This window comes from Andrena cerasifolii, chromosome 1 (genome assembly GCF_050908995.1).
Source record: "Andrena cerasifolii isolate SP2316 chromosome 1, iyAndCera1_principal, whole genome shotgun sequence".
Classification (NCBI taxonomy): Eukaryota; Metazoa; Arthropoda; class Insecta; order Hymenoptera; family Andrenidae; genus Andrena; species Andrena cerasifolii.
This window is the reverse complement of record NC_135118.1, coordinates 13,796,060-13,822,063: the sequence shown is the minus strand read 5'-3', so window position 1 is coordinate 13,822,063 and position 26,004 is coordinate 13,796,060. Positions and strand designations below refer to the sequence as shown.

The 26,004-nt window shown below is 38.5% G+C and overlaps 2 protein-coding genes across 5 annotated transcripts in view; both read right to left on the bottom strand.

The window, feature by feature from the left end:
- The window catches only part of LOC143372224 (protein cortex), a 243,072-nt gene extending 242,315 nt beyond the window's left edge, over positions 1-757 (bottom strand). For 2 of the 3 annotated variants that reach the window (XM_076818627.1, XM_076820341.1), the window contains exons 1-2: positions 568-732; positions 119-274 (exon numbers count right to left, since the gene is read on the bottom strand). In XM_076818627.1, the coding sequence (XP_076674742.1) occupies positions 119-274; positions 568-576 (165 nt within the window). In that variant the 5' untranslated portion in view covers positions 577-732. The other variant, XM_076819477.1, reaches the window with a different exon arrangement.
- A 1,960-nt stretch (positions 758-2,717) lies between these two features.
- On the bottom strand, positions 2,718-23,584 carry LOC143371219 (poly(A)-specific ribonuclease PARN). Of its 2 annotated transcripts, XM_076816597.1 has the most exons (12): positions 23,429-23,584; positions 21,964-22,177; positions 21,591-21,866; positions 21,229-21,511; positions 21,031-21,152; positions 20,717-20,943; positions 20,560-20,629; positions 20,432-20,487; positions 20,262-20,348; positions 19,972-20,164; positions 6,797-6,885; positions 2,718-3,422 (listed from the first exon to the last, which is right to left on the bottom strand). In XM_076816597.1, exons 1-12 carry the CDS (start codon positions 23,445-23,447, stop codon positions 3,325-3,327), a joined length of 1,734 nt encoding a protein of 577 aa, XP_076672712.1. In that variant the 5' UTR covers positions 23,448-23,584; the 3' UTR covers positions 2,718-3,324. The 2 variants fall into 2 exon arrangements, with proteins under 2 accessions (XP_076672712.1, XP_076673567.1); XM_076817452.1 differs by lacking the exon at positions 6,797-6,885.
- Positions 23,585-26,004: the final 2,420 nt, after the last annotated feature.

Here is a 26,004-nt window from a genome sequence, read left to right as displayed (position 1 = left end):
GAAGAACCCGTACACCCCAAATTTAAATCTAAGCTCATGGAACTGAATAGTATGCGTATATCCCAAATGCAAGCATTTTAATGGCAAACAAAATAAAAGATAGGGGGAAAAGACTCACCGTGTAGAAATCATTGTTCAGCAACCTCAAACGTGGCACCCTGTCGTGGCTACCACGCAGCGGTGTCGTATCGATGCTCTCACTGTCTCGATCCTCGTGATTTCGCGAATGCAGGATCGATCGCATCTTGTACACCGGTGGATCCAAATTCGTGCACTTTTAAACAAGCACATACGCAGATTGGAAATCAATACATGGAATGACGATGATAAATTGAATAAATAGGAATTTCATTACGAAAGTGAACTGAAAATGAATTACGCATATTTTTCAAAATGAAATATCCAACGATTCCTTAATAGTAACTAAACAAATTGATCTTCTAAAAAAATCCCACGCTTCTTGATACACTTTCGAGCCAATTAGAACGTTATAAAAGAAACCGTTTCGTGTCTACGATTAACCTTTGATAACCGAAATCGCGTGAAATTGACGCTTGAAGTATCTACCGTGCTCATAATAGTTTACACTTTATTCTGCATTAGCCGGTCAATAATTTCATTTGAAGAGAGACGAGAATGCTCTGTACATTCTATTCGACACGTACGCGACAGAGAACGAGGACGAGTTTCTCAGTAAATTCACAATGTTTTCAAAAATACGCAGCGCGAACGACGTACCTAACTCGCGTCGAGCAGCGAACATCTAATTGACTTTATCCAGCGCAGATCGACACGACCTACAACGCGTGGATATTAAAGTGTAAACAAAACTCCAACGGCCAACCCAAGCGAACAGAATTTCAAATTTCTGCTTATTTTTTGCGGTAATTATTTAGAAGTTTTCCGTAAGCACCGATTTCAATGATTTTTGGATATGTTGTCGGGGAAACGATTCTGAACAACTTTTGCTAAACATGTTACCACCGCTCGACCTTCGTTTCCGAGATATTTGCGAAAAACTTCTTTCGACTTATTCCAACGCAACGCATTCCACTTTCCAACTTGTCACGGGTATTAGTATTGGTTGGGACTAGATTAGTACGGGGGGAGGGGGCGCCCGCCCGCGGGCGCGTAAAGCGTGATAGCGAACCGATATGAGTCGGGGTGTTGACGGGCATCCGCAAGTTTCTGGTTCAAATCTCTAAACTCATATCAGTTCGCTATTATGCTTTACGCGCCCCCCACTAATCAGGCCCCAACCAATACTAACACCCGGGACAAGTTGGAAAGTGGAATGCGTTGCGTCGAACAGAAGTTTTTCGCAAATATCTCGGAAACGAAGGTCGTGCGGCGGTAACATGTATAGGAAAAAGTTGTTCAGAAGCTTGATCTTGATAACATATCCAAAAATCATTGAAATCGGTGAGGACGGAAAACTTTTAAGTAATTACCTTTTTTGCTCTGCTGTGAACGGCACAGTTTTGATTTTATTTGGAATTCTAATTGCACCTGAAGTAAAATATGTTCGGTTTTCAAGGCTGTAGATATTAATATGTGTATGGAATGAGAAACGTTGTGCTACGATGTTAACGGCTTAATAAGCTTAAGCTTACGTTTAATATGTATATGTGGAGGTTATTAAGAATTTTATAACTTTTAAGAAGAGCCACTAATACCGTAATAAACTTGAAGTTATATTTCCTAGGGAAGTTGCGAATTGTAGGTACTGTAAAAATAAATTGTCTGTAATGCTTATCCGAGGTTTTGCACTTAGAATATCAACGTGAAAAATATCTTTATTTACTAGTCGTTAAGAAATAATCATCGACTTGGTTGGGTTTTGTTTCATTTAGAATGCACAAGTGTCATTATTTGAAAATCATTTTAAAATATAAATCTACATTAGTAATAGTTATAATTTCGCATAGAGAAAGACATGTGGTACCAAGAAAATATTCTTGACTTTCGTTACCCAACATGATGACATTTTTAATTTTAACTACTTCTATGGCATAATAAAGTCGAATGTCTCTAGTGAAAATCGCAACTTTTTTTTTAAAGTCCTGCCACTTGCTCAATTTTGCATCTTTTTTTGCACATTTAGATTCATCCGACGCGTAATTTCACAGTTTACAATAAACGAATTATTTTACAGCAAACAAAATTTTCTCGACTTCCTTAGATGCTGAATTAAATATCCTAAAAGTTTCAAAAAGATCCATTGACCCATTTATTTGAAAAAAATTCACAAAGATTTTTGTCGAGTTACACAAGTCTCCACCCTTAAGGGGAGAAGTTCCTAAAAACAGCTTATTCTTTTATCAACTTTTAGGATTTTTTGTAAAGATACCAATGGGTTAATCCTTTCGAAACATTAAGGGTAGTTTATTTAACATTATAACGAGTAAAAAATATTTATGACACCCCCTTACTCTGAAGGAAGAAAACTCTGAAAAAAAATGTAGTATTTGTCAATACTACAGCGATACTTACAGCAAACTGTACAATAAATGATGAAAATGCAATGATATCAATTCGATGAATTTCAATGAATCGAACTATCCAAGGTGAACGTGCGTAGTCGTGGAACTCATTTCATAGCCCTCGTTGTCCCGATAATTAAGTAGCCCAGTCATTGCGTACGCAATAGTTGTAGGACCACGGTGTCGACAGGAAGATGGATGGATTTTCTATAAATGAATGATACGATAGGCTGGTGATTTATTGCAGCAGGTGTTTTATTGTATCAATCTGTTTATCGTCACGTTTAATAACGAGCCGTGCAGTCCACTACTATAAGAAAAATATTTCGTGGTTCTGCACACCCAATCGACTGTACTTAAACACAAAGCGTTCCGGATACGTCACCGACCGCATTTCTGCTTTACAATACACAACTACTGGCCTAATTACAGCGTGGTACATTTGTACTTCTTACGTTTCCCTTGAAAAATTTCATTCTAATTACGCAGATGTACAAGTAGACTGAAAGGAAGCGTAATCGCTCCCTCAGCTTCGAGCAGACAACGAAACGTGAACTGTTTACTTGAAATGCGTTTCATTTCCCGAAACTTTCAACGAAGTGCTGCGAAAGGATCAACGATTCTAGTACACTCAATGCTATCTACATATCCAAAATATTTTCTCTGCCCTTTAGGTGCGCATAGAAAGAGGAAAAGGTGCAATGCGAAATTTGAGTTATTATCAAAATCGCGAAACAAGAAATGATACAATAAAATGTTGCCAATCAGCTTCTTCAGTTCCCAACTTATTCGCTGCCATTGCGTAGGGGGATGTAAGAAAGCTTGCGTTCCTCGCCTCCAATTATGTCCATGAATCAGCCTCGGTGAATGCCTTCTTCGTACCAGATCCTTGAGCAGCTCCGACGTTCGGATGGCCCTTCCGCTTCCGGCGCCGTTTTCCTGTGCACATAACAAGAGATCGGTTTATGCGCAACGACATAACCCTTCGAATTTATTAGTGGAGCGTATATCCTTTATTCTGAGTCAATTAATACTTTACAGGCAAGCAAGTGCTATCAGAATTGCCATGATAAAATAGGAAAGATCAAAGGAAACGAAAGTCACTTGAATTTGGAATCTGTTGAATGCTACTTTATTTTGAAACGAAACTGCCGCGAAATTATAATCATAGAGAGTTCCTCTTTATTCACTGCCAGTTTGTGACACTTTTTATATCGCTAATCAGTGATTGCGTGATCATTTAATTTCTTGCCTATATTATATTAATGGTTCTGTTCTATGATGGTTCTTTAACAGCGAATAATGAAGGAAAAATGTCGTCACCTAAAATTTTTTGTTTCTATATTTTGGAAATTTAAAGAAATGATAGTTCGCTACAATTTGTACCGAAGAAAACAATAATTTGTGTCTACATTAAACGAAAAATATTACTAACACAAATGTAATCGCCAATTAGTACAATAATAAATTAATTTGTATAAAAAAGGAAAAGAAATATTTCTCAATTAAATAATATCTATCCATTACGAAACCGCCACCATTTTACCAACAATTGCAGACCTCTCTGTTGCAGATACAATAATATAACTGGCCATATCTCTGCGAATTTCGCGAAGGATACATATTCAAATTTGTTCGTTTTCTTTGCGTTACATATCACCACGTATTGTTAAGTTGCGAAACGCCTACTTGTACTGACAATATCACTATAGTTTCTGGCCGTTATTAAAAGATTCAACAAGTGTAGTCTTAATAGTTACTTGTCTTGCAGACGTACATTATTTCAAGGACGCAATCCACAGCAAAATATAAGACTCCTCTCGTTGCAATAAGTGTAAATTAAAATCGTTACTTTCTAGAAATATGTTTTAACAACGCACTCGCGTAAATACATGTAAAAATAAAAATGCTCGTACATTCGTAGTTAACAAGTTCTTAATAAGCTACTGTTTGTACATACGTCAAGGTACATTACTTCAAAAAATGACAATGAAATGACATGCTATCGAATTAAAGTATCTGAATTATGAATGTATAATTGTTTGTTAACCGGAATCGGCGAAACGGCGAAAACATGATACGCGAGTATACATATTTGATTTTCGTATGAGATATATACATGTATGTTTAAAGATATCAGTCTCGCTGCGTAATATATAAATTGTAATACTGCCAAAATAAAAGGTTCTTTAAACGTGGTATATTTATCATGGATTTTTCGAGTAAAACATAACTTAATCACTTTCAGAGTTCGATGTATCAGTATTGTAAAACAACGCTCACCAACATATTAAATAATTCTTGCAAAATTAATAAATCTGATTAATTCTACGTTAATTTGAAATTTGTCAAAAATAAAAAGTAACAATTATTAGTTAAGTGTTTCAAGATCTGTCAAGTATTTTATGGTGATAACAATTGGCATTATTTATTGTATCTTAAATGAGTATTTGTTTATCAACTTGATGTCCAACGCTGAAAATTTATTAATTTTTACACCTTTTACAAGCTGTTGTAAAAGGTGTAACAACACTTTGTTATTTTATAAAGAATTCTTATATAGACATCGTAATTTTTAATTACACAAATGTATCGCATAATTAACTGTTAAAACGTATATAAATATACATTTACATATGAAAAATATACCTATAAAAAGAGTTATCACATTGGTATTTCAATGTGATTTTTAAAACTTCACGTCTCACTTGAAACCTAGTTTAACATATCATATGTATTTACACATTAAATACATATTTTAACAGGAAATATTTGTTCGAGAATCTTATATATCTAAGTTTAAGGTCGAAACGTCTCATTAAAAAATGAAATACCACGAAAAATAGAGAACATTAGTCTCATGTGTAATATCAAAAAAGTATTAATGTTATTAATAAAATTATCACCTAAGTTGAAGGACAGTTGAATTGTCTTTTATAATTGACGTAATATCAAGTATTGCCTTTACTAGCGAATTACGTGAAACGAATTTAAAAATTTCTGTACTTCAATCATAGTAAAAATCCCGATTTTCACTTTCGATGTCATTCTATCGCGTGTAAACTGCAAATCAAGTACAGGACACTTTACAAACAAAATATTCCATAAAAAGAAATAAGTCGAAACCGATTAAATGCACAAGAAACCGCGTGCGTCAAAAAAATAAAAACAAAGATCAGTTTTTGTACTAACAGCATACAAAACACTATATCACTCATAGTCAATTGTACTGTAACATACCGTGTATTTGTAAAATAAATATGCTCTGAAAACCTTCCACAAAGTTGTCTACATTTTAAGTAAAAAAAAAAAAAGATGAATTCGATATATGAATCGACGATCAACTACCTGCACCCTTCGATACTCAAATAAAAATCAAGTTCGTTACTTCCAGTGCGTTTCACTGAAGAGGACGTAGTAAAGAAAGAGTAGTCCTACGATTTTCGCCAAAAGCATAATGCTACATGATCGTTTCGTCTTTTCACGAATCAGCCCGGAGACGTGCTTTTTCTCAGGAAAATCAGTCCGCTGAACCGACGCGACACATTCAGCTTTATCATTTCTCTCGTGGTCGAGGCTGAGTTTCAATTTCTCACCGTTCGAACAACTTTTCTCCTGACTGGACAGAAGCGCGATTCTCGAGCAACTAATTTTCTCTTGTCTGTCGGCGATCCCGTCGGTCTGCTTCGATTTTGCCAGCTTCTTAGCGTTTCTTCGAACGCTAGGGCTGGCCGAAGGCGACGAAGACACGGACGGCGCTTTAGCTGCCTTTTTCGGCGAACATGAAACAGCAAAGGGAAGTTCGACTTGTTTCTGCCTCGCCGAACCGCACACGTTCGCCTGGACCGATCTCTCGGCACCCGAGTCCGCTTGCATCGATTTACCGGAACACGGCGCCGCGGACGTCGCACCCTTCGCCGAACCCTGCCTCTTCGATTTCTCGACTTTAGCTTTGCAGCCGTTCTGCGATACTCGCGGGGAGGCATTGGTATTCGCGACGCTCGCCATGCTCGATAGCTGAATTTCCGCTCTCCTCAAGACGTCCTTCACTTCTACCTCGCTGTTTAATTCGGTCCTCGTGTCGCGTCGCAATATCGTGTATTTCGGCACCGTGTCCTTCTTTTTACCGTTCCGGAGATCCGTGGGCAAGCTAAGGGTACTCTTTAATCGGACTTTCTGCGCGACCTTAATTTGCTCGAAGAGCGACTCGACGACCTCGTGATTACTTCCACGGGTCTTCGACGTGGCTCTCGATCGTTCGTGAGGATAGGGGCAAGGAGTGATGGGCTCTGACGATAATTTGAGTTCATTACCTGTGGCCACTTCCCAGCCATCGTCGCCCTGCGTCGTATTCACGCCGTTCGTCGGCTCGGAGTTTTCCTCCTTTTTCGTCGCGGCAGGCCTGCACCAAGAAACACAAAAAGAGAGATAAACGCTGTGCGTATTATGCCAATTAATCCTTAACTACTAGTCCACTCAGAAGCTCTCCAACTTTTTCGCATTTGAGTAGGTGCATGTCGGTATCGTATGTTATATAGTGGTTCAAGGTCCGCGAGGAGTACCTGCAAGTAAGATAGAATCCAGTGAAATTTAAATAGATCTCTCGAGGATAAAATTAATACAAAGAACAACTACAGAGAAATAAGTTTAGACGTCGCACTTTCGATATTTCAGGGTTGTCGGGAATAAAATACTGTCGATTTTATTTGTCTCAGGCTGTTGGTTCGGGTTAGATTAGTAAGCGAGAATATGTTTCAATTATTACTTTTAAAGGTTTTTCGTGTTTATTTCTGCTATCATAGTAGTTAAAAATTCATAGTTTTTTTTTATATAACTTTTGGACCCTGTGGAATATTTCTCTGCCAGAATAGATTACGTTCGCCATAGCATGTGGAAATACGAAAGTGCGGCGTCTCTCCCGGGCATTTTGGGATAGATGCCGCACTTTCGGGATAGATGGATTGGTACCGGGATCGATACCGTGCTGCATCGGAAACTAAGTCGACTAAATGATGTTTTTCATGCTTAACAAGTGCTTTAAAAGTGGATACCGTGATATCTCAAGGGAAATTATTTATTTTTCACAAATCGGATAATCTAAAAATATTCGTGGACTTTTTACTCTTTTTCTCACATTTTCTTTTTATGTTATGTGTAATGAATGCGGAAGAAAGAAGAAAAGAATACAATTTAGAAAAGTAGAAATAATATCTGTACCTACCTATTTATTTTTCCAATTTTATTGTATTTTACAACTATATAAAGTATAAATATGTTTCATTTTATTGTTCCTTTATTATTCTTCTAACAAGTTTAAGTGGAAAATTAAAAGCGTTCCGAAATGCGGTATGACGCCCGGAATTACGGCGTCTCTCCCGACAAAGCGATATGTTTGATTTTAATTATTTAAGGGCAATAAATATTACATTTTTGATTCTCCTGAATCCAAATAGTAGCGCAAGATGCTCAACTAATGACATGTAGTCTTGGAAAAAGTTTCTGGCACAATTTAGATGCGGTGACAATTTTGGGAAAAATGCGGCAACTCCCCCACAATTACCCTACATTACTTTCCCGATCATTTTATGGAATTCATAGTTGCAAGTGGTTCACCAATGCAAACAGGGTATTTAAAATACGCAACAAATTTACGGTATCAAACACATTCGTGAAATGGACATTGCCGGGGATAAATTCCATGTATCTATCGTGCACATTTGCGTATACCGTGGTAGAGGCACGCTGATCCTTTCTGCCGCAAGCGCGCATACAGTAACGGGAATCGATCGAACACGGGCGGATATCGACCAAAGTTTAACCCGCTTCGAAAAAATATCATACACGGCCCACATACAGTTCGCATTTAAGAAGGAAAAAGATCGATTGCTCCTACTTAGTCGCACACTATCGGCCGCAACAGTACGAAGAATTTATTCAGTGCACGTGTTGAAGCTTGCTGCGGAAATGTTGCTGGCCGTAGTCACAACTTATGAATATGCAGCATCACGTGCGTGCATGCAGAATGCACGTGTGTACATCGTCGTTAAGTATGGCTGATCAGTTCAAGAATGCCAGATACCTCCCTTCAGCGAGGAATTTTCTTTCGGTGCGGGCGCCTTTCCCGGGCACCAACCACGTCGGCCACTCGGAATCACCGAACTTAACGAGTCACTAAAGCTTTTTTCCGTGCACCGTGTAATGAACCAAACTAAACCATATCTCAAGTTTACGACATTTAAGCAGCGAGCTACACATTCAGAGCCTTTGCAAACGCACCCCGGGCTGTTTTATCAGTACAAGTTCTTTTCAAATAAATAAACGAGCATTCGACTTCCATTTACTTTCTGCAATTTGTTTCTTACGGTTCCTCTAGTCCGATACTTCCTTACGCTTCTTACGACACTCTCTCAATTACTCCGATTTTATATCTTTCAAATGCGGAATTACAATATTTCTGACTTCTACACCTGGTCCTTATCTTCATGAACTATATTATTTTTATTTAATTAATTAGTGTGTAAAGAGGATAGTGCAGAGGGAAACTTATTTATACTCCTGCCTCGCCGATAATTGAGCCGTTTATTTTGAAAGTGACCTAAGTCCATTTATATTTAAAAAAATTTTATAGGGTAAACCAACCAGTAATTGACCGCGTACTAGTGAATTACCATTAGGCAACGAAATGTCAATTATAAATTTAAACGTTATTATATGATTATAAATGGAATGTGGTTGCACTTTTAATATCCTATATTTTTAGTTGCGCGTATTAAGCAAACATTAATAAGTACAATTCTTATTAAAAGTATGCGGTCATTTACTGGGCTTCTACAGGCTTTGCACTTTATAATTTTTTTTTTTTAATTTGCGATGAGAATAAATAATTATTTTTATAGAAATTTCAAGAGAAATAAATTTAAATGCAATTTCAACGGTTGTTTTGCTGTTATACATAAATATATTCAAGTATTAATCTCAAAGGTCCATAGATTCAACAATTCGATCATTCACTGGTTGGTATACCCTATATAAATTTTTAATACTAACTTCAAGCTGTACACGTTTCTACAGTCAACAAGAAACAATTGACAAATGGACTTAGGCCAGTTTCAAAATAAACGGCTCAATTATTATGGCTCACTGTGGCACTGGCGACGAGGGACGAATATCCTCATCTTCCAAGGCAAGCTTTAGCGCTTTTTCGCGTAGCGGACGCAATCTCGTGCGCATTGTCACAGGCCTGGCAGTAACCCTATAAGATACATGGGTCAGACTCGCCGGCAACACGGTATTAATGAGGCGCCCACGTGCCGACCAATTACTACGCTCGTAACTCTCGTCATTCCGCGGAATGGTAACTGCATTATAAGTACAAACGCAGCGAGCCACTCTCGGTTTTATTGCATCTTGTACGAAACCTTGAACCTCGTGTAGCGGATATGTATCCCGTATCCCCGCGAACTTCCGTCAAGGCATTAAACACGGTGGGAATTCAGTGGGAGCGTGGTTCGAATTATTTCGGGGCACCTTGATGACTATTCGGAAACTAAATATCCTTTCGAGTTTCTTCAACGATATAAGCAACTAAATCCTGAATGAAACATAAGTATGAAGGGAAAGTTTAAATGTGCCGGTGATTACGAAAGTCGTGTATTCTTTGTTTCGAGATATTTAGACTGTTGCGTTTGGGATTATGTATTAAAAAATATTTTTCCATTATTCGACAAAATGTTTTATAACATATATGCTCTTCTAATGTCAAAGTTATCCAACATTGTAAAATTTTATGAGCGACTTGTACGAAAATTTGTTTTTTAACTCGGCGGGAGGCGCTACTGGGTAAAACTTACCACAGTGGTGCTAGTTACGAAAATATAAAGACTGTTTGAGTTTTTGTTACAATTTTTTTAAGAACTTTAATAAAGATTTTAAGATATTTCATACATTTTGTTTGATTCTTAAAAGACTGTACTTTAACATAAAAATTACAAAGTCAAAGAAAAAAATATTCTGAAACCGTGGTTTTTTACGTTTCAATTTTGGGTATTTTTGACCTGTTAGCGACAACCTGTGTTACAATATGGGGCGCGCCTCCCGTCGGGTTAAACCATTGAATGTCTCCGAAATTCCCAAAGTGTTCAAACATAGTTTTTCAATCTTAACAATTTAGTATAGAAATTCAAACATTTTTCAGAACAAAAGCAATTTTTATTTTTAAATATTTTGCCACTAACAACTTTACCATTTTTTAAATGTATTCTTTACCTCTATTACACCTAATTTTTTTCATATTTTCAGCATAATTAAGTATATTTCGCGTTTCTCTTTTTGTTTTCTTTCCTTGATCCACGTCTAAGGTTAATAGTTTAATACCTAATACAAAAATATGTAATTACTTCCTTTCTCACAAATTACTTACAGAGAACAAATGACTTACACCACTATCGAAATGAACGTGAAACTGTCATTGCTTAGTTGACGGCTATTTTGCAACAATTCTTTCATAATATCAAAATATTTATAAAGCAGGAAGTTTAAATGTTTGCGTGTTTGTCTGTTACCTAAAAACTTTCGAATCGTAAACTCAGTGCCTCAGCTCTTTATGCCTGACCAATCCAGGTGAATGTGACTATTTTCACAAAAAAAACAAATAATTTTTTTTTAATAAAATCAGAATTTAAATTCCGGGCGAACCCGGAGAGAAAGGCTAGTTGAAGTATAAATGAATATAACATAAAATAAGAGATGTCTGAATTTTTTCGTCTTCAGACTTACACGCTGAAACCACCTTACACCACTTTCATAATCACCGGTACAAACACACGTACCAAACATATGGACTGATTCTTTTGATCCATTTGGATGAGTATATTATGCGATGGAAAGGTTATTCTTACGTGTGAAGTGTCGTATAACAGAATAGACGCTATTAAGACGATATATAACACAAAACTAATGCTCCAACCGCGCTGTTCAACTTTTCGATGTATGACCAAGTACTTTACTATCTGCTTTAGACTTCGAATGGGTCCATGAATCGTTAAATTCAGTGGAAGTGTCTTTTATCCTAACACTAAAAAAAATAAAATATTGAAGACAATATCTTTTAGAAATTTTATACACTCCTCGAGTGAGTGATACTTTAAAGGGTCTTCGAGTTCCGCAATTAATCATGCCGGACACTCTGTGTAAAGGAATCGAAAGATAAGACTTTTATAAACCGCAAAGTCAATTTGAAAATAACGTTGGCGAACGCGGTATGCCAGCCAGTGCGCAGATCCGTGAAAAAAAAGGACAGTGAAAGGAGAAAAGAAGCTGCAACAGGAAAAAGAAGACCCGAAGCATGTTAAACTCATTATAGCCGCGATCCCGAAGGCATAATCCAAATACAGCGGCCGCGCTCGCCGTACTGCTTGCTCGAAAGTATTTGCATTATGCATGGAAATCTACTACCTCCTGCTAGCTTTACCTTTTTCAGCCCGTAAACATTGCCTCGGCATCTGATAATATTATCAGATATCTTTCTGAGAGGGAACTTTAGAAATGCATTCGCGCAGCATATCTATTTCGAGAAAAATGGCAGATCGCGATACCACGTGGAAGAAACATATGATCGACGACAGAAACCCCTTTTTTCATCTATAGGTACTTCCAGTTCAGTCTTTTCGCGTTTAATACCGCGATTTTCATAGAGGAACTACAAGATCTCGTCACAGGCCATCCACGTTCTTCAAGGAAGAGGCGAAGATTTGTGAATTTTTTTTGAAGAAGCGGAAGCGTATATTTTTACAGAACTTTTTGCACGTAAAAGAGCAACATTCAAAGAACATTTGGTAATTTTTTCGTAGAAAAATATTCACGTTTATAATAAAGTAACAGCCGACATCCAAGAAGCATTTTTAAAAATTTGGTTTTGCAGTGAGCACTCCAATTCGGAACCAGATTATCTAAAATCAAACAACAAAAAAGATTTCGTTAGTATATTAATGTATCCTCTGGTTGACGGAGAGAATTTTCCGAAATATTAATTTAAAACAAAACGGCGGCTATTTAAAGTTGAAATCTTGAATTTTTTCGCGTGATTTTTCCACTAAAAATTCGGGATTTCAAATTTAAATAGCCGCCACTTTGTTTTTAAATAATATTTCTTTTTTGTTTTTTGATTTTAGATAATCTAGTTCCGAATTGGAGTGCTCACTGCAAAACCAAATTTTTAAAAGTGCTTCTTGGATGTCGGCTGTTACTTTATTATAAACGTAAATATTTTTCTACGAAAAAATTACCAAATGTTCTTCAAAAGTTGCTCTTTTAAGCGCAAAAAGTTCTGTAAAAATATACGCTTCCGCTTCTTCAAAAAAAATTCACAAATATTCGCCTCTTTTCGGCCGCCTGACTAGGTACAACCCCTTAAATGCACCAACGTACGCCACGGTGAAAATTACTCGCTAACAAATTGTCGCACGATATAAGGTACAACGTTATTATGGGATTTTTCTGCAATAAGCCATCCGGATTCATCGCGAACGCCTTCGAATCTTCATCTTTTTCCAATTTGCTGGCACTACGGAAGGCGATTACCTCGATCGCTGCAGATCCGCCGCTAGCCGTTTCGAAGCGGGTAATTGCGCGGCTGGTCAAGCACGGTAACCTGTTTCGCGGTAATTAATATACACGTACAGACGGGGTATTTTTCCGGGGGTGGCTAAGCAACGAAACGTACGGCGCGGATATAGAAGTTTATTGGACAGCCGCGCGAATATATGGTTCATAATTAATATCGGTTACGCTGGAGAAAAGCGCGGAGTGTCGATGGAACAATAAACGTCACCATTATGACACCGTCGTCTTTCCCAAAGGCCCCTAACACGCCGCTTTCCGCGTGCATAATTTCCCCGGCAATACGCGATATGAACGCGTGTCGCGGCACGATAACTATGCCCGCGATTCAATCCGCTTAATGGACCATCGGCGTAATAAAAATAGTCACACGCTCGCCACGATGTCCGTTATTATTCTCGCTCGTCCCGCGGCCGGTGAATAGAAATTTATTATCGATCGACTCGCCGCCGATCTCCGGGCAGGTGAGCCGGGCGTCTAATAATCTCTTTAATAAATGAATCGGAATCGTAATAAATAACATTTAATAAGCGTGCTACGTGTGATTTCTTTGAAGCGGCGTAACGGCGGCAAAGTAATCCAGGCAGCTGGGGGTTAATGTACCTCTGACTGATATTAATAGCTTAATGTATGCCTATGGCCACAAGTGATCCGCATCGTAAATCGTCATTACTTGCCGCGAATTACTTCGATTTGCAGCCTGCGCAGCGGAATCACCGTGACTATTTACCTGGCCGGGTATGCAAAGTAGCCAGCTTCTTCGTCAATGGCATTCGTTATTCAGCAGCAGATAACAAATCCCGGTTGAAAAGTTTTAATTACGGGTAGAGGCTCGCGCATAACATACCGAGATATTTCTATCATCTTCCGCGCGCTAAATCACTGTGCGCTCGCATACATCTGTGGCGCGAGTTTTAGCTTCGCGCCAATGACATGGTGGACACTGGAAATTCCTGGCAACCTTTCTAGCAATGGAATGGAAACCCACATGCTATTGCGATCAATGAACGTTACTATACGAAAGAAGAATATGTATATCTACGATCTATTTGCGATTCCGAAATTAAGGACAGAAGTGGAGCGCACTCAGGAAGAACGTATTATTTATCGTCCTCACGAATTTAAAATCAATAAACACCTATTTAATCGCTATTAAGGGAAATAGTAGTGGTCATTGCAGAAGCAATATTTGAGGGGTTACATACACCTAGAACTGTGAAAAAAGAGGGGACTTTTTAAGTATTTTTTTTTTGTTAATCAAAAATCGTGATATGCACTTGAAAGCTTGTAATTTAACCCTCATTCGTTCCTCATTTCACGAACTGAATCTGTCCCGCGGTGTGAAATTGACACAGTGGTATAAGATCGATCAAAGACACGGTACACAATTATTTTGTCGATATTTTCTTATTGAAATGGATGAGTTTACATCTTAGATTCCTCACAACGTTCGCACAAAATAAAACGGTGTGCAAACATACTGCTTGTTTATGAGAATCACAAATAATAGAACAGTATAACTTATTAGGGAAAACAGTGTCAAATTGACACGAAGGACGGATGAGTGTTAAAGACAATGTTCGAAAAAAAAATGGCTCAAAAAATAATCCCTCTTGTTCGCCGTGTAGCTGTCGTTGAACGAAGCGGGGTCGTCACATAAGGAGTTTGCGGTGCCAAAAATATCGTCTCCGGGTGTCGTTCAAAAGAAAAACGTCCCTTAAAGTCTGTAAAAGAAACTAGTCTTTCATACGCTAGTTTAAAAGAAAATATGAGTGTTTGAACATAAATTCAACCTAGTACTGCAATTTCTCAGACAAATTTCATGAATTTTTTAATGATTAAAACAAAACTATGTCTATTACAAAAAAAGCCTTATGATAAAGACAAGATATTGATGTGAGAAACAATCCTGCCAGGTTTCATTCAAATCGGTTCAGTAGTTTCAGAAGTATCTTTGGCGCGTGCTTAAAATTAAAGGTACAGGTTAAAGTGAGATGATTTTTTTTGTTTGAATTTAAAGAAAATCGTCAATTCCGGGGCCATAAATTTGACCCTCCTTTGATGCTGCAGCTCCTGCGAATTCTTCATTGGGAAAAATCGATTGTCTCGACCATTCCAGGTGTACGTAACCGCTTAAACTAAAAGTAGAATATTATAAAATGGAGAGTACCTGGGGCAAGACATTCCAGCAAATAAGCCATTGCTCGCAATTAAATCGCGATCTATCCACACCCATGCAATAAACCTCTCGCGAACCTCACTTATCGGGACAAAACGAAGGAGAAATACCGCCTTCGTTAAAATTTCCACGCTCGGAGCCTTCCTTGCCGCCGAGGGCAAATGGAAATAAACGAGGCGGGTGACAATAACGAGCGGCGGTGCTCAAAATTAATAAAAGAGCGGGTAGTGTACCGGGGTTCGCGGGGACCGTGCGCACGGTCGCGGCGCGCGGCACGCGAACGCGCCTGGCCCCCGATAAATTACCGCGCGGCGTTTCCGCGTGACACGAAAGCTTCGTTTAGAGGAAAGATGCTTCGTGGTGCAAACGGGAAAGCAACTCTCGCGAGGCGGCCACGGATAAAAGTCGCATGCGACACAGAAGCAGTCCGCGATGGTGTTGGCGCGCGTTCACGGAGTGATGCATTGGTACTACCAAGTGATATATGCTTATGGGGCATGCGGGGTACCTGGACACGCACACGCGAGGCCCCGCAAGAGATACACGTGTGTCCGGCTACAGCGTGTTCATTATGTACTCCGGCGAATCATAAAGCAAGCACGGGGCAGGGGAGAGGGGGAGGGAAAAGGGATTAAAATCGCGGAGAATTTTCCGGGGCGGCACTTTAAGGCGGAGCGAGGCCCACGCCCGCGTGCGCCGGGCGCGAACTTTTCCAATCGATATGATTTAAATGGCGTTTTAAGAAGGCGCGATCACGGCGGCAAAAATTCCGCGGGAAGGTGTTCGGCTCAAATTGTAATTTATACGGCTATTACCGGGCCGAGGGTTGACCATTATAAATTGTCGCTGTATCTGCCGACGTTCTTATTTATAGTTCGCAAATAAATACCGCCATAACGCATTGCGGTTGCCGGAGCGGTATACGGGATGCTAATAGGCGTATATTTACCGGCGAGCATTCGGGTAAACGTGAATGATGCATGGAGAGTGTAATTAAGCAATTACGGGGTACAGCGTCCTTGTTCCTGGGACGGAATTAATGCCTTGTACGGCGGCCAGACATTGTAATGGTAACATCGATGTGGCCGGGCAGGGATTTCGTCTCGTTATGTACATAGTCTACATACGGGATCGTGATAATTAATACCTCTGATCGCAAGAAAAAAATCGAAGTAACAGAAGCACGATAACAAACACTCGATTCAGTTTTTTTTATTGACATTTACTGTTTTCTTTTATCGTTAAAAATGGTCAGAATTTTCATCAGGGATCGAAAGAGTTTTGGAACTTACGTTTAAAAAAAAATTCTGTTAGAACTTATATGTTTCGTTTAAGAAAATATCTGTTCCTGCGAAAATTTTGTTCTAAAGAAATGTAGGAACTTCTTTACAAAAAAAGTGTTCTCATGGAACAAATATTTTAGATCCTATGTAATAAACGTTTCATGGAAACAAGTTATATGAGAGCATTTATTAACCTTTGGACTGCGGCGCTCTCTCGGAAAGAACTATTTGTCGAATTTTTCGGTATTCGAATATTCGAATACTTCAGTTGCTCAATTATTTGGCGAATATAATTCGAATATTTAAGTATTCGAATACCGATGTATTCGAATAGTATGGTGTGAATTATAAATCAAGTTCTTTAGGTTTATTTGTCAGGGTGAAATCTTCTAAGCTAATTTTGAACCACTTCACACCATACTATTCGAATACATCAGTATTCGAATAATAACATTCGAATACACTAAATATTCGAAGTTTATTCGTAGCATTCAAATACTTGTAAAATATTCGAATATTAGATTATTCGAATAGTCCCAGCCCTAATTCGCATATCAGTCGCTGCGACTGGTTCCACTGACTATCTACTGACCAAAACGGTAGCCGGAGATCTGATACCATTCTTAGGGATTACAAAAATAATTAAGTGCAAATAAATTAAAAATATTCAGTTTTTCTTTCATATATATTGATAGACTTGTGAGTGCGTATATATACGCATTTCGTATATATTGGTAGACTTGTGAGAGCGTATTTCGTAGTCAAAGGGTTAAAAAAGGTGCATAAGATAAAGTACTAAACTACTAGGTACTGGTTTTATTTAATAATATAATATCACATTCTTCATGTTTATTTAATGAAAGGCGAGGAAATCATAACATAAGTAATTAATAGTTTCGTAAGAAGTATTGAACAGAAAAGAGAACGATTGATTGACGAACAACGGTTGAGAACTTTTTTTAATATTGATGAACAAAATATCTGTTCGTGTTATAGAAAAATTTTTATTTTCATATTTCATAAGTACCGTTCCAACTAAAACTTTTATTTTCAAGAACTTCGGAGAACAATCGGTTCCCAGGGGAACTTGTAATGTGAGAACATTTTTACAAAAGTTCCACGGACCGTGCTTTAAATAGAACCTATTGAAAAGTTCCAGAACTCTTTCGTACCGTGATTTTTATATAATTTTTTTCTTTTTTCAGAGGTTAAAATACATAAAACAAATGAATACAGGGTTCAGGCAGGTTCATCCTTCTTCAATGAATAAAACTACTGTAAACATGTACTACTTAATCTGGTGCAAACAGCAAATTGCGAGTGCAAACTGTGAAACAGCAAAGAAAGGGAATGTATCATATATGGTACCCCGGGTGTCAAAGGGTTAAACCAGATTTTAATCCTTGAATTAACTCAAGTAATTCGTACTTGATCCGACATTTCGCTTACCTACCCAAATTATTTTAAAATGAAATTAGAATAAGAATCTGAGTTTAAAGATAGCCCGAAAAAGAGTTGAAGTAATGATATAAAGTAAAATTGATCCCACCTACTTGGCCACCCTCGAAAAGTTAAAAGAAAAAGAATGAAGTATAGAATGGGTATTAGGAGGGACGCAAACAGAGTGCACAGTTTCGTTACGCGTGCTGCAATTTTTCTGGTCTGAAGGAACGCATCCTTTTATTTCAATTTCAGAATTTCCCTGCTATGGCCGTCCACGTGTCTGTTCCAACTGATTCATACGCGTGCATTTGCATCGCGGACGCGTCCCCGTCGAGCGACACGGACACGTTATTCGAAACGTGTTGCATTATTCTAATCAAGACCCTAATACCGGCGTGCTTTTGCTTTTATTCGCACGTGGGCAATGCGGCTCGTTTGTACCCGTAATGAGCGCCGATGGGCCGCGCCAATACGTCGCCGCGATCCGACTCTACGGACGGTTCCGAACGACCTTTTCGTTCAAACAAACAATTCCCCCTTCTTTGCGATTTCACGATCCGAAAATCTAAATCTCATCAGCTTTGTAAATGAATCAGTGACCATTGCTAAGTAAATACAAACAGTATAAACTTTCTTCTTTCACAAAATGAAAGCAATACGTACTTCGATTATGACGAATGAGATTCTAAACTCGAGTAATTTACCACAAATACACAAAAAACAACCACCACGTAATGACGGAAGTTAAATTTGCCACTCGTTAAAGTGCTTCCGTCGATGATCGTGCGGAATAAATCGATTGTTCCAGTCGGTCCCGTTCGACGGCGCCCGCGGCTCCATTAATCAACACTTAGAAATCATTTTTCACTACGCATCGATCAATTTATTGATAGCTGGATCGATTCGCGATCAGCGGATCCGATAAGCCCCGCAGACAGCGGCATGGATCTGATTTAGTGGCGACTATACGCCGGTGGCTAGCGAGGAGGAAGAGAAGAAAAAAATAGCGATGGGGAAAGGAGGAGAATCGAACGAAGAAGAGGCGAAGAGGGAAGGGAAGACACGCGTGCAACAGGCGTCGCGGGCATTAATTTAGAATGAGCTCTACGACCCTATGCAAATCCCCCGTGTACAGGAAATCCCAGGAAGCCGCCGCCGAGTATGAAGCGTCGCCTCTCTTCGCTCATCCACCACACTCTTTTCCACTTCGCAGCGCCGCTTGGAAATTATTATCGCGTCCAGCTTATATTCAGCGGGCGCTGATAACGCGTTACTCTTCCTTCCTTTCACGGTGTCCCCGCTACCTCTTCGCGGCATTTAATGCCCGTGCCGTGAACCCGGCACCCCGCTGCACCGATCTCTTCACCGTGCCCGTGGTTCGGATAAGTTATTACCACGAAGCTGGACCACGCGATTCGCCGCCCTTGTCGCGTCATCGTACCGTGACGAGTAACAGGCAAGACGATTCCGCTGCGGGCGCTCTCGATAAGCGGGGAAATTAATCGACGGGGATTACGGCGATCGAGCGAAATGTACGAGCAAGAAACGGTAAATTGATCGAACAAGACGAAGAGAAGTCGGCGCGAAAAATCGCATTCGAGAGATAACGAAAGGGGATTGGCGATATTAACTTCCGATATTATGGCGGTAGCTTGTCGACAGAGTAATTATCAGCATAATGTGCTGCGTTACCTTCTCGAAACTGTGAGAACCTTTCGTTACTACGTAGCTTAGTATGCGAATATAATGTAGTCGATACGCTTCGTTCGCGCAATACGACGAAAACGAGAGCAATCGTTCCGTACACGATCGTAGAGTCTGATACTGTTGGCGTGCTGTTGAATCGATTTATTAAAGGATTAAATGACCAATTCCATTTCCAGGTTGGAATAATCGGAAAGTTTTTTTACGGGCAACAAGTTAAACCGTAGTGTAGGAAATGGTGTATGTATTATCGATTACTTACTCGGATGAAGATAATTTCCGTTTGCGTTCCTCTGTGTTGACGTTCGTCTCTAACGATTCCTGGTACTTGGCGTACTTCTGTATCCTGTACGCAGTTCCCCTCCGTAAACCCTTGATCACTCCGGCAGCTTGCTCACGACGATTCAATGCAACATAGGCGGACGTGTCGGACAACCATGATATGTACACACTTCCTGCAATTGAAATATTAGTTCTTATATAGATAAATCTGGTCTAGGAGGTTTTTAAGAAAATAAGCGAATGGAAAATGTGAGAGAATATAGCACTCACCAAACGGGCTAAACAGTTGAGAAATATCACTATGCTTCCAGTCTTCCGGGAATGTTAGATGGAACACGTGATCTCTGCTGGGGTTAGCTAAACACGAAAGACGATATATATCATGTGGAATTAAAATTATAATTTAAGAATAAGAAAAATGGTGTGAAAAAAAAACTCACGATCATTTCCATTTAAGGTAATGTAGGGGTAGTCTTTCAGCCGTGCTATGAGAAGTCTGAAACAAAAATATAAATTGTACTCCAGTGAAATCTACGTTATTAATAATATTAAGCACAACGAAACTCACTTGTTTAGAAAAGGATTAAGAAGATGCGAGTCTGAAAGAACTACTGGAATTTGGGGCATTTCTAAGGAACCTGAAAAAAAAAATTTATTACAGTTAAATGGGTGAATTCGTAACGGATGTAAAGTTTATGTAAAGCATTTATGTATCGGCTACTAACCAAGGTAATTACACAATGCAATGAAGCATATTCCTGTAATGTATGCGTCGTAACCCGCTTCGTGGCTTTTCTCCGCCAACGTGGAGTAACTCTTGCCATCGACAAATTCTACTTTTGGAATTTTAAACGGTGACTTGCTAACCCTTTCTAGCAATACATTTAAATTCGACGATGGTACCTTTTCTCTGAACTGTTGCGATTGGCATATTACTTTGGTATCCAAAATTCTGTCGAGAAAGAAGAAACATTTTAAAGCACAGCTCGCACTCGTGTGTTTCATCGAAAAATCATATTGATAAAGTTCCATCACTTACCTAGGAAACAACCCGTGAACGAGAGATTTAAACTCCATATATGATTCCGGCAGAGGGCCGAAAAACTTGTGTATTATATGACAGAGGTCTAGTAACATGTTGTGCCCGACTATTAGTTTCCCCTGAAACGAAGAAATGTTTTAAAATATATAATACACTCTTTTTATTCGATAAAGAAAATCCTTTAATGGAACATACAGAGTCGGCGATTTTCCTCAAGAGTAAGCTCAATCCAACTGCCTGTTTAATCTCCAGCTTCTCCCTCTCCCTTCTCTCAATTTCCTTCTGTTCTTCTTTCTTCTTGGTCCCTGACCTTTGTACTACAAGACTGTGCCCTGAACAATCCGATTTACCCTCAACTCTCAACTTGTTCGGCCATCTCACCCTTATTTCCTGATGCACCAGTCGCCTGATGAAAGCGTTACACTTGTTTATCGTCAATTCCTCAGCATCGGAAGCGATGAACTCGTCTATCTTCGTGCTGGAATAATTCGGTCTTAAGTATTTCATTTTCGCCCCCTCCCCCCGATAAAAATAGGCAACGTGGTTGATTGATTTACCAAATCTCTTCGATCTGAGGTCTATCATCGTCGGAGATAGGTATCAGCTCCTGCACTTCGTCCCTTGCCTTCTGCTTTTCCTCCAAACGCTTCACCAGCTTTTCCTCTTCGATCGTGGTCAGGTAAGGAATACCCAGGTTGAAAAGTTTATTGAAATCGAAGCCTTGGGTGGCCAAAAATGATATGCTAGATGCCTGGCACATGAATCTGCTGTCTGGAGCCGAGCGATTCAGGGGCCGTGGAAAAACGTAGAAGTTGTACGATCGCTGGCTATACCTTTAAAAAGAAGGAATGATTGTAAACTGAAGCGTTCTAGCTTGATTCAGGATTGCGATTACGAAGTATAAAGAAGAGTCACAGAGAAATAGCGTACTTATATGTCTGTTTATCGAATGTAAAGACAGACAGGCCAAACTGTATGAGAAGAAAGTCCATAGATCCCGCCCTCAATTTTGTGTAATACTGAGCAGGCGTGTCAAAGACGCCAGTATCGGGTCCGGAATTAAGTCCTGTGAATTCTCCGTCGATTCCAAGAAATGTCGCATTTTTCAGAATGTCGTCCAACTCTGCCAGGACCTCTTGAAAATCTGTGAAAAATCGAACAAGAAATTGTACTCATTTTGTATAGTGATGGTACACCAGCGTCCAGATAAATCGTTTCATGGCACATACTACAGACGATAAATATCACTCAGTCTCTCTGATAAAAGATATCTAAGACCGAACACCTTCTCGATCGTCCAAAAGATTTATTGGGACACAATGTATTAAATCAATTTTATTATTTAATATATCTGTGACAATTACGGAGCATTGTATAGAATCTTTATACTTTGGCCATATAACAATTATATTGTGCATAATATTGTATTATAAGTTAATTATGCGCGTTAATTGTAAGGAGTGAATAATAAATCTTAATAATGGGTATTTTCGTAGTGTTGATGTCAAATGTGTCATTAAAGTGATGTGTATGTCCGTCGAGCAGAACGGCTCCAAAATGCGATGCCATAACAGTTCATGGGGCTTAAGCCGGGACTCCAGCTGGAAGCTAAGCTAAGCTAAGCTAAGCTATGCTATACTATGTTTTAGCTTAGCTTTTGGTGGAAACATAAGAATGTATTAAAGCTAAATATTTTTTAAACGTAGCATAGCATAGCATAGAATAGCATAGCATAGCTTCTAGAATCTATGTAGGTGGATTCCAGGCTTTAACTAGATCTTCTAAAAACCTTATTTTTCATATTTTTCGAAAAAGTTGTCAACTACTGGTACATTTACCCTATAGTTCGATATCTGCGAAATATTGTCAATCGAAGTAAAAAGAGGGTACTGTATCCATTGAAGAGTTCATACTATAACGCTTCGCTTCTGCACAGTCGTTCCTAACCATAAAAGAAGACGCAAAACTAGAGCCATTGAGAATACGAGCTTTAAGTTAGTTCCATATCAACGAAACCACATGGACGTTCCAGAAACGTGCAGAGCGCAGAACATTTCTGTGAAACGTCTTGAAGAAAACAATGTTTAACTAAACAGTAAAAGAATTGCAAAGAAAGCTCTATTGTTCTCATTCGGCATAGAATTCGATCGAAAATTAAAGGCCGAATAGTGTAGGCCAAGCACGCAGGGGAAAGCAGTAAATGTGCCCTAGTTTCTCCTCATGTTTGTCAACGTCTCTGTGTTTGAAACGAGGCAACGTGCACGTCCACAGAACCTCGCTGTTAGAAATTTGATCGGACACAGAAAACAATGTTATAAGAACACGGTAACGCTCCCGATCATCAGCAAAACCGAAAGCATAGCTCGTATGGCGTTAATCATTTCCGATTACTCACTCAATCGAGTCACTTCCATTTTTTAACCTTGCACGTTGTTTATCCACACTCAACCTATAGCGAACATCTCTGATTTTCTACCCGGAACTGGAATTAGACGCGGAAACTAACGGGACCTGTCGATCCCGCACGATCTTTTCGTACTCCACCACATTGAATCAGTAAATGAGAGTGGAAACTCCATTGTGAAAAATCGCTGGGCGACTCGATCGCCATCTGCGCTGGCACACGCGAACTATAGCCCGTACTACTTTCATTTGTCTTTTGGAAACAGGGCAAAGTAGGTAATGTGATAATGGACATTCGAGTTCTTCAAGTATGCTTCGAGATGTACGAAGTAATAAGAAGAATGCAAATCTTTACTATGGAATGTTAGTTATAAGTTCATTGCCACGTGGTATAGTAATTTTTCGTTTGCTGTATTTGCCTCAGTAAATGATAACACCTAAATACTGGATCCAGTAATTTTTATTTTACTGTAATTTTCATGATATTTCAGAGTATGTTAATATATTCTTTGGAATATTTTAGTATATCTTATGAAGAATACAAAAAAGATTGTAAAATTTTCGAGTCACCACCAAAGGGATATTGATTGAGAATTCTAGGGAAAAACAGAAGGTTCTCGAAGTAAGAAGGATTTTAAAACGAATCAATGTTAAAAGAAAGGATCAGAATTACGTCCATTATTGTAAATAATATCAATCATGATTTAATCTTGCTCAGTTTTTCTTCATTTCCTTCTTGGCGGTACGTCTCGAACAGCTCTTATATATTAAAGAGGTGGCATACGCATCACTTGCGAGAAAGTAGGTGGACGCAGCGGTGGCCTAGCATCGAACTCTGGAACTAAACCATGAGCTTCCTACTGTGCGTTGATAGCACACATTGTTATCAGTGCAGAGAGACGGATAACCACTTTTCACTGAAAAACTAAACAATTAGAAATAGTATTATTTGAAATTAAAAAAAGAAGAAATTTAGAGATTTTGTTTAGAGTTTTTAAATGTTACAAACAATTGAACAAATTATACAATTCGACGCCTTTTTTCTACAGGAAGATTGAACACTTGAGTCTTGGAACGAGATTTCTGTAACCGTTCGATAACCGACAATTACAATATCATGAATGTTTCATGAAACCATATATCATGTTCCGCGATTGCAGGAACAAGAAAATCCGTTGGAATAAAATCCCAGATAAATTGTATCCCATCAATTCCCATGCGAACTAACTGGATGGATTGTACCAATTGGATTGGAATCTTCGCGCAGTACCTTTACATGTACAACGTGGGGCTCGTTTGAGAAATTTTGCTTGCTTGACAATGCCTCTAAAGCAGGGATCGAAAAAGTTCTGGAACTCTTGTTTTTAAAAAATATTCTGTTAGAACTCATATATTCCGTTTAAGAAATCTGTTCCTGTAAAATTTGTATTGAGAGAAACGTTACCCTTAGGAACTTCTTTAAAAAGTGTTCTCATGGAACAGTTATTTTAGAACCTACATAACAAAAGTTTCATGGAAACAAGTTATATTACAACATTTATTAAAAAAAGGTTCCACAAGATAAAGAAAAGTACTAAACTATTAGGCACTAGTTTTATTTAACAATATAATATCATATTTTTCGTGTTTATTCAATAAAAAGTATGAAAATCGTAAAATAAGTAATTAATAGTTTCATAAAAAGTATTGAACAGAAAAGAGAATTTGCCAAGAAAAATACATAAATAACATTTCTTTTATAACTTACATAAACCAAAATACACAAAAATTCTATAATATCTGCGTAGAAATTATGGACGTAGGTAAATATATTACAAATAAATAACACACTCGGAATATCAATTTAACTGTAATAATTATTTATTATTGTTGTAGTACTATTCACTAAATAGCATTCAGTATTTGTTACAACGATTCAGAATTTTTTTAAATATTGATGAATAAAATATCTGTTCCTGTCATAGAAAGATTTTCATTTTTATATAAGTTCCATTCCAACTAAAACTTTTGCTTTCAAAAACTTCTACTTCATCGGTTCTCATGGGAACATATAATGTGAGGACATTTTAAAAAAGTTCCACGGTCCATGTTTTAAATAGAACCTATTGAAAAGTTCCAGAACTCTTTCGAACCCTGCTCAAAAGCAATCGTTGAAGTCATATTTCATTTAAATCCAGAAGTATTATATCAACGATTTTTCCAAACAGTTTGTACGCTATATTGCTGCGGAAGGGGCACAAATGTAACATTAATTAAAAACAAAAAATGTAAAGGCGAAAACATACGTAGGTAATGGAGTAGGCAGTCGGAAACAGAGTTCAATCATATCGGTAAACAATCCATGGTGATAACAAACGGACGTTCCGTAACCCGTTACTTCCGTACCAGAACTAATTAAAGCGAATTGAAAGGTAATTGAATTAAGCTTTCAATCGTTATCTCCACGATGTGTCCTCCTGTTCGTGAGCTGTGAGCCGCTTCCTTCGAATGGTTGGCCGGATGGGAAGATTGGAAGAACAATACTGCGAAATAAAAGCGGAGGACAAGATTCGAAGGATCCAATTTAGA

What these genes read in the sequence shown, in the direction of transcription:
- LOC143371219 (XM_076816597.1), bottom strand. An exon ending in TTCGATAAACAGACATATAA is followed by an intron (nt 21,867 to 21,963) that starts GTACGCTATTTC and finishes TTCTTTTTAAAG; the next exon opens with GTATAGCCAGCGATCGTACA. An exon ending in TGAGGAAAATCGCCGACTCT is followed by an intron (nt 21,153 to 21,228) that starts GTATGTTCCATT and finishes TCTTCGTTTCAG; the next exon opens with GGGAAACTAATAGTCGGGCA.